This window comes from Corythoichthys intestinalis, chromosome 20, assembly GCF_030265065.1.
Source record: "Corythoichthys intestinalis isolate RoL2023-P3 chromosome 20, ASM3026506v1, whole genome shotgun sequence".
In the NCBI taxonomy this organism is placed as follows: Eukaryota; Metazoa; Chordata; class Actinopteri; order Syngnathiformes; family Syngnathidae; genus Corythoichthys; species Corythoichthys intestinalis.
Genome location: NC_080414.1, coordinates 38874574 through 38883626, shown reverse-complemented (window position 1 = coordinate 38883626; position 9053 = coordinate 38874574). Strand labels below are relative to the sequence as shown.

The following is a 9053-nucleotide window of genomic DNA, read 5'->3' as shown; positions in this document are numbered from 1 at the left end:
TAGAGAACAACCGAGCCAAGATCCTGTGGGACTTCCAGATTCAGACAAACAAACTGGTGATGTCTAACCAGCCTGACATAGTGGTGGTTGATAAACATCAGAAGACAGCAGTAGTGATAAATGTAGCAATCCCGAGCGATAGCAACATCTGGAAAAAAGAACATGAAAAGCTGGAGAAATATCAAGGGTTGAAGGAAGAGTTGGAGAAAATGTGGGGAGTGAAGGCAAGAGTGGGGCCAGTAGTGATCGGGACACTAGGGGCGGTAACCCCCAAGCTGGGTGCATGGCTCCAACAGATACCAGGAACAACGTCCGACGTCTCCATTCAGAAGAGCGCAATCCTAGGGACAGCTAAGATCCTGCGCAGGACCCTCAAGCTCCCCGGCCTCTGGTAGAGGACCCGAGTTTGAAAGGAGAGACCATACCGCCCGGGTGGGCGAGACGACGGTTTTTAATTTTATATATATATATATATATATATATATATATATATATATATATATATATATATATATATATATATGCATTACAGAAATAATTTTATGAAAGCAAAATAAATTATTTGGGGATTCAATTTGACAACAAAATAGAAATATTGCGTTTTTCTTTTAATCAGGCACGAGCGCCAGCACCTTGCAGTTTTGATCAGGCACATTTACGAAAGCACATGACTCCTCAGCCAATCACATAGCGTGAATAGTTTGACACGAAGGCCCCCCCCCCCCCCCAACAGACAAACACCCTCCCAAACAGTTCTGGTAACTACACCGTCACTGTTTTCTTTTCACCCGTCTTTTTTTCTCTATTATTCTCCTCGCTTCACTGAGCCGAACCCTCGACGTGTCGAACACTTTTATTCGTTTAAATATTGAAGTCGTCTCGGCGCACTTTGAAGCTTTGCTGCCCACTTCAGCCTAGCCGAGCCTAGCGGCTAACGAGAAGAACGCGTCGATCGTGGAAAATGGACGGGAGAACGACACCGGTGGCAGAAAAATTCCCTGAAGAACTTTGTAACGTTAAAGTTGTTCGTCACAGACGAGAAGGTTGGTTCACTTTTGACGTTCATTACTTCGTGGTACATACAGTGGCCTGGAAATTATTAGAAGTGCTAACGCCGCCGAGTCTGTCTTTTCTCATCTAGTTCTATAAACGTTATATCTACCGTAGGTAATAACGCTATTTATTCGTACTATTCCATCCATCCGTCATCTACTGCGTAATCCAGGTTCGGTTCGCGGGTACAGCAGAAGACAGACGTAATTTATTGTTTTACTTAACTGGTTCTGACGGGGCAGCGTGTCAAAAACGCTGCACTCCGCATTGCACTTTGCACTCGACACTTGTATTCCATGAAGCCTGAGGTGTTTAATCAGGGCTGTCAACCGACTTGTAGGGGCCAGGGGACAAGAAACCCCTCCCCAGCTTGTCACGACAACATACGTAGTACTTTAACGCTTTGTAAGCAGTGACAGTGTAAATTTTCAAATTATTTAAGACGGACAATTAAAGGGTAGGAAAACGCAAAGGGGGTTTGAGACATCAATAGAACCGTTATGTGCCAAGATAACAAATATTGATAAAGTTAACAAAAAAAAATCAATCACATTAATGAGCAATTATCGAAAATAGATCGAAAATGACGAACATTTCCGAAAGTGTTCTGGAAACAGCCGAATGGGGCGGAGACGTCATAACAAGGAAACAAAAGGTCGAAGCAGGTGCCATCGCTGTTTATCGACGAGAGAGTTGCGTTCGTGTTTTATCAAAAAATCGCTAAAATGGTTCAAACCTGTCATGCTATGTGGTTTACAAATAGCCATTTGTCGCAATGTAGTACCCATGAGTTCCCGAACGCAAGAAAAAGAGCTGGACTACGCAGACAATGAGTAAAGTTCGTCAGTGCTAGGAGGGCTAATTTTGAAATTTTACAGGGAAACGGGAACCTGACGAGCCAGAAGATGTGCCTACAACCTCAAAGAAAACAAAATTTATGCTACTTCCCAATCACTAACAACCCATGAACTGCGAAGGAGTGAATTCGTGACCCGTATGTGAATAAATCGAGTGATTCGAGCATGTCTGTGGAACAGGAATATCAGCTTGTAGAGATCGCAAATCACGGCGACTTTAACGTACATTTGAGACAACAACTCTACCGAAGTTCTGGATTAAAGTCATTTCGGAATATCCCGACATCGCTTGGAGCGCGCTGAAAACTGTGCTACAATTTCCAAGATCGCTAGCTTAATGCTAGCTTCTCTCACTCTCCCATCTCGTCTCAACGAAACAAACTCAGCCCTCCCACTGATTGAGCGGGTGAGTTGTATTTTTTCCCTGCACTTAACACGACGGGGCTAAAAACAAATGCTATTGTATATTTTCTGTATTTTTCTGCCGCACATTGCCGGTGGGTGTGTTCCAATTATAGAGGGATCACACTCCTCAGCCTCCCCGGTAAAGTCTATTCAGGGGTGCTGGAGAGGAGGGTCCGTCGGGAAGTCGAATCTCGGATTCAGGAGGAGCAGTGTGGTTTTCGTCCCGGCCGTGGAACAGTGGACCAGCTCTACACCCTCGGCAGGGTCCTCGAGGGTGCATGGGAGTTCGCTCAACCAGTCTACATGTGTTTTGTGGATTTGGAGAAGGCGTTCGACCGTGTGCCTAGGGGAGTCCTGTGGAGGGTGCTCCGGGAGTACGGGGTACCGAGCCCCTTGGTAAGGGCTGTTCGGTCCCTGTACGACCGGTGTCAGAGTCTGGTCCGCATTGCCGGTAGTAAGTCGAATTCGTTCCCAGTGAGGATTGGACTCCGCCAAGGCTGCCCTTTGTCACCGATTCTGTTCATAATTTTTATGGACAGAATTTCTAGGCGCAGCCGAAGCGTTGAGGGGGTCCGGTTTGGTGGCCTCAGCATCTCATCTCTGCTTTTTGCAGATGATGTGGTGCTGTTGGCTTCATCAAGCCGTGACCGCCAACTCTCACTGGGGCGGTTTGCAGCCGAGTGTGAAGCGGTTGGGATGAAGATCAGCACCTCCAAATCCGAGACCATGGTCCTCAGCCGGAAAAGGGTGGCATGCCCTCTCCGGGTCGGGGATAAGATCCTGCCCCAAGTGGAGGAGTTCAAGTATCTTGGGGTCTTGTTCACGAGTGAGGGTAGGAGGGAGCGGGAGATTGACAGGCGGATCGGTGCAGCGTCTGCAGTGATGCGGACTCTGCACCGGTCCGTTGTGGTGAAGAAGGAGCTGAGCCAAAAGGCGAAGCTCTCGATTTACCGGTCGATCTACGTTCCTACCCTCACCTATGGTCACGAGCTGTGGGTCGTGACCGAAAGAACAAGATCCCGGATACAAGCGGCCGAAATGAGTTTCCTCCGCAGGGTGTCCGGGCTCTCCCTTAGAGATCGGGTGAGAAGCTCGGTCATCCGGGAGGGGCTTGGTGTCGAGCCGCTACTCCTCCGCGTTGAGAGGAGCCAGTTGAGGTGGCTCGGGCATCTGGTTCGGATGCCTCCTGGACGCCTCGCTGGAGAGGTGTTCCGGGCATGTCCCACCGGCGGGAGACCCCGAGGTCGACCCAGGACACGCTGGAGAGACTATGTCGCTCGGCTGGCCTGGGAACGTCTTGGAATCCCGCCGGAGGAGCTGGCTGAAGTGGCTGGGGAGAGGGAAGTTTGGGCTTCTCTGCTGAAGCTGCTGCCCCCGCGACCCGACCCCGGAATAAGCGGAAGATAATGGATGGATGGATGGACATTGCCGGTGTTCTGACAAAGTTGGCATGCGCGTAACGTTAAAAAGGACCGCGAATGAAGCGATTCCTAAGTACACACTACAAACTTTCTTTAAAGAAAGGAATATTAACTTACGTTTGCCATGTTTGGCGCACACAACAACTGCATGTAGCCCTCTCACTTAACGACTTCGCCGTGTCGTTAAGCGTTAATTTACGCCATTTCCGTGTTGCACATTTATGTTTGTGATGTAAATAGTTTTTTAGCACCATTGGATAACATTGAGAGTCCAGCTGAATATAAAAGAGGGACACCGGTCCGTGAAAAAAAAGACCCAAATCACACCGGTCCATGGTGCAAAAAAGGTTGGGGACCCCTGCTCTAATCCCATTCATATTAGTGTCGGTTGGCAGAGCGAAACCGATGATAGCATATTAAATGATAATTATTCTATACTAGAGCTGTCCCGACTAGTCGACATAGTCGACGTCATCGATGACGTAAATCCGTCGACGAGCACAACATCCCGTCGACGGTTAATGAAGGGTTAAAAAAATATATGCGCGGAAAGTTCAGAATGTCGGATGCTCTGTATGCAAGCGGGGAAAGCGGCACAAAGCCAAAAAAGCGCACCAGAGTGTCCAAAACATTGACTTATTTCAAAGAAACAAAGGAGGGTACTCGTCTGTCCTGTCTCTTCAATGCCAAGCTTGGCTGCATGTCGGCCGTGAATAATCACCTCAAGCGCCGTCACCGTTTGTAATTTTTTTTTCTTTTCATTTTTTGTACACCAGAGGGTGCTGTCGCCTTACTAAATAATAATGTTTCATTGACAATGGGCCTATAAGTGCTATTAGTATTGTTCTTAATGCTAACTGAAAGGTTTATTTCATGTTATGGTTTATTTTATGGTATAGAAAATTATATAAGGTTAAAAGGTCATAAATATATACAGTATATACAGTGATTGCACTCAAGGGAGACATTGTCAATGATAAGGTAATAAATTAAGGTAAAGGCAATTCATATAGGCAATTCATTGATATATAAATAGGTTTTAAAAGGAAAAAGGTGAAAAGTTTTCATTACTTTCTAATTGTGTTGTTTTATTTGTGTGCACCGTAGCTCTTAGAGTGTGATTACGTCAAGGATGGAATAAAAGTTGTAAACCATCAATTTAAGAGACCATCTTTTCAATCGGGATGCTACACTAGTTAATTCTATCAGCATTTGAACTCATTGTTTATTTGTGATTTATTATTGTTATTTACGTGTTTATTTGTACTTTAATAAATAATTTAAGTGTTCCAATATGTTTTTGGTGAATTGATAAGCGTCAACAAAAATGTCATTGCTAAATTAGTAAACAAAACAAAAAAAAAAATTTTTTTTTAATGATTAGATTAGTCGACTAATCGTAAAAATAGTCGGCTGACTAATCGGGAGAAAATTAGTCGTTTGGGACAGCCCTATTCTATACATTACTGTATTTTGCGGTCACGGTGTATCAGCTTCACAAAAAGAAATGCAAAACATACCATTTGGTGTTTCCCACACGAACTGTTGTCAGGGTTTCATCAGTGTGATTGCTCCCCTCAATGATCCTTTCATTAGGCTGCATTGGCTTTCGTTTGGGCTCAAATTGATAACCCAAAACACCAAAGAAAGGTTCATAACTCTCCTCGTCACCATTAGAAGAATGGTCTTTACGTCGGATTCGTCGCTGCAACGAGAAATGTAATTGTCCGCCATCAACGCCGCCATTCAGTACTAAAGCACTGAGCCGGTTGTTTCCTTGTTTTGATGTCACGCCCACAATCTGCCAGATTTCCGGGATCTCGGGGGCGGGTCTTTTTAGCTTGAAATTGACCCAAATTTCTCTCATTTTCTTGGTGTTGCGATGTGTGTAATTACACGAAGTGACATGATATGAATCCAAAAGGCATTCGTTTATGGATAAATGATGGAATATTAGCATTTCCCCAGGTGTTGACATACACTTTAAATTTAACAGACCGTGATATGACGCAATATAAATAAACAATTTCCATCTATTGTCCCATGTAGGCTTCAATACAATACACCTGAGAGTACTATGCCTGCCTGCTAAGTAGGAGTGGGAACCTCAGATATACGATACGATTCGCGATACAAGGGTCACGATAACGATTATCTAACGATATCATGATTTGCCCGTCGGCAAAGACAATCGACAACCCAGTCGTCATGTAAAATGATGTTATGTGTTATTTATGAGTTAAGTTATGTGTGATTTTCCGCTTCGAAGACTTTGAAACATCACTTGGTTCGGGTTAGCGTGTTGGTTGCATAAAATATCGTTCGGGAGGTGCGACAGTAAAGGTGAAGTCGACAGTTTTGACCATTATGGAGTAATTTTGCCATGTTGTCTTGAATAAATGCAATTTTATTATTTCATATTCCATTTAGCACAAGACTGTTATTTGTCATCACCATGCCATTTATTTAGCTATTGGGGAAAATACTTGGATAAAAATGATATCCTGTAAAAATATTGGAGTAGAGAGACTGAAACAATGACATTTTGCGGCTGTCATCATCACGTTTTCCTCGTTCTAAATAATTCCCCCTCAACGGGCTGACTGGTCCATCTCAATCCATTTATTTAGCTATTGGGGAAAGATACTTGGATAAAAGAAATATCCTGTAAGATATTGGAATAGAGAGACTGAAACAATGACATTTTGCGGCTGTCTTCGGCGCATTTTCCTCGTTCTGAATAATTTCCCCTCAATGGGCTGAATGGTCCTTCTCAAGCCATTTATTTAGCTATTGGGGAAAAATACTTGGATAAAAAGAATATCCTGTAAAAATATTGGAGTAGAGAGACTGAAACAATGACATTTTGCGGCTCTCTTCATCGCATTTTCCTCGTTCTGAATAATTTCCCCTCAATGGGCTGAATGGTCCTTCTCAAGCCATTTATTTAGCTAATGGGGAAAAATACTTGGATAAAAAGAATATCCTGTAAAAATATTGGAATAGAGAGACTGAAACAATGACATTTTGCAGCTCTCTTCGTCGCATTTTCCTCGTTCTGAATAATTTCCCCTCAATGGGCTGAATGGTCCTTCTCAAGCCATTTATTTAGCTATTGGGGAAAAATACTTGGATAAAAAGAATATCCTGTAAAAATATTGGAGTAGAGAGACTGAAACAATGACATTTTGCGGCTCTCTTCATCGCGTTTTCCTCGTTGTGAATAATTCCCCCTCAATGGGCTTCATACTAAATCAGATGTAATTGTGACTCCGCAGACATCATCCACCTGTTGGGGACGCTATAGCCCTATAGACCCTACTCACATGACGTCACAAGCACGCCTCCGCGCCATGTTGTCCGTCTACTCGTCGGGTTTTAGCATTACCGCTACGTAAATTCCTCCTATTATGGCGTGTTTTTCTGCTCGTTAACATTAATAATCAAAATGGTGAAGGCGTGTGTGGCGGTTGGTTGCAATAACAGAGAAGATATACGGAGAGACTTGAAGTTCTACCGTATTCCAAGAGACCCGGTGAGGAGAGCGAGATGGACTGCTGCAATTCGACGAGAAAACTGGGCTCCAAACGATTACCACAGATTATGTAGTAGTCATTTTATATCTGGTAAGATGCATTTAATTTATATATATATAGTAGCAGTGCAACGGTTTGCGGTTCAAAACCTGTTCGGTTCAATACGCCTTTATGAACCGCGCCTTTTTGGTTTTGCAATTACAGTAATTTATTCCGAACGCTTGTGGAATGAATTGGTCAAACTCTCTGTGCCTGTGTGTGACGTGAAGCGCAGCTGTGGGGAAATTCCCGCCCCACGAGTAAATGTCCAATCGCTGTCAAGCACCTGTGTAATAGGAGCCGAGTAACGCCCTCTCTCGCTTCCGAGCGAGGTGAAAGTGAAACGAGAAAGAAAACAAAAAAAGTTATGGCGAGCGGAGGAGTCGACAGACCGAATTTTGAGGAAGCACCGGCTTCTTTCAAATCTGCGGTGTGGCAACATTTCGGTTTCCCTGTGGACTACAATGCAGACGGAGAGAAAATATTGAAAAAAACATAAAACAATTTGCAAGCATTGCTCAGCGCTTGTTCCCTATGCTAACGGCAAGACTTCTAACATGACCCAGCAGTCAGCACTTCAGCCGGCATCACCCAAAGACATCGCTTTCTCAGAGCAGGACAACCCCAAAGATGACACCAGTGAAAACACACGGGTCTATAGAAGAGGAGTTCCAAAAGCCTTACAATATCAGGTCAGAAAAACACAAGAAAATAACCCACGCAGTGGGGATTTGCATTGCAAAAGACATGCAACCATATTCCGTGGTTGAAGATGTGGGCTTCGTTAATTTAATTGCAACGCTTGACCCGCGTTATATTGTTCCCTCGCGGACATATTTCGCCCACAACATAATCCCCGACATTTAAGAAATGGCACGCAAAGCCATTGAAGATGATTTCACGAAAGCACATAGTTTCGCCCTGACCGCTAATAGTTGGACATCCCGTGCTACAGAGTGCTACTACCTAACTGTGACGGTCCACTATAATTCATACCTGTCAAGTTGTACGGTCTCGTCGTAATTTGTACAAGTGAGCACTGGTTTTTAAATGTGTACGCCGTCCGTTACGTCCAAAATCTGCACGTTTTTCGTGCATTGCGTTTTTGTTTTTTTTCATCCGTTCGGATTTGGTCACCGTTTCAGCAAGGAGCCAATGTTCGTTAACCCCTTAACGCCGAATGTCGCGATTCGGCATCATACCGTTCCCGCTTTGAAAGCGGCCAACATATCGTCTGCCTTTGTTCACTGCCGGTACATTAATGTCAAACACATGCCTAGGAACCTTTTTCAAGCATTAGTTTCAGTCGTGTCCGACCAGAGACAACACCGCTTCCTTTTCCGGACCGTGATATTCAAGATGAAAGCCACGTCGAAGTCCTGCGCACCAACTTGACTAATTCATTCAATTCAAGGTAAGTCAGCTAAAATAAAAAAATATGTACCGTCTTATTGTGTACTTGTGTTGCTAACACGATGAGATAGAGTTTCTATGATGAGTATTTTTGAAGCTCTATGACGATTTTGGTTTGTAGCGCTATCGCTACAGCCGGCATCATCGGAAAAGCACCTCCCCCCTCCCCCGCCACCCCGCAAACGTAAATGCGTTGTTTGTCGAAGGTTTGCAACACTCGCACGCGTTTTATCTATAAACTATCACTCTCGTTATCATCTGTAAACATTACAAAAGTAATGTGTTGCATAAAAAAGGGCATTTGTGGTTACTATTTTTCTGTAGAACAA

At 44.2% G+C, this 9053-nt stretch overlaps 1 protein-coding gene across 13 annotated transcripts in view; it reads left to right on the top strand.

Annotated features, from left to right (window-relative positions):
- Nucleotides 1-733: 733 nt before the first annotated feature.
- Nucleotides 734-9053, top strand: part of LOC130908527 (zinc finger protein 79-like) — a 77598-nt gene continuing 69278 nt past the window's right edge. For 3 of the 13 annotated variants that reach the window (XM_057824042.1, XM_057824039.1, XM_057824035.1), the window contains exon 1: nucleotides 734-2316. In XM_057824042.1, the coding sequence (XP_057680025.1) occupies nucleotides 2248-2316 (69 nt within the window). In that variant the 5' untranslated portion in view covers nucleotides 734-2247. Of the gene's footprint in view, nucleotides 2317-3204; nucleotides 8726-9053 lie in introns of those variants that run through there. The other 10 variants (XM_057824043.1, XM_057824031.1, XM_057824036.1 and 7 more) reach the window with 8 other exon arrangements.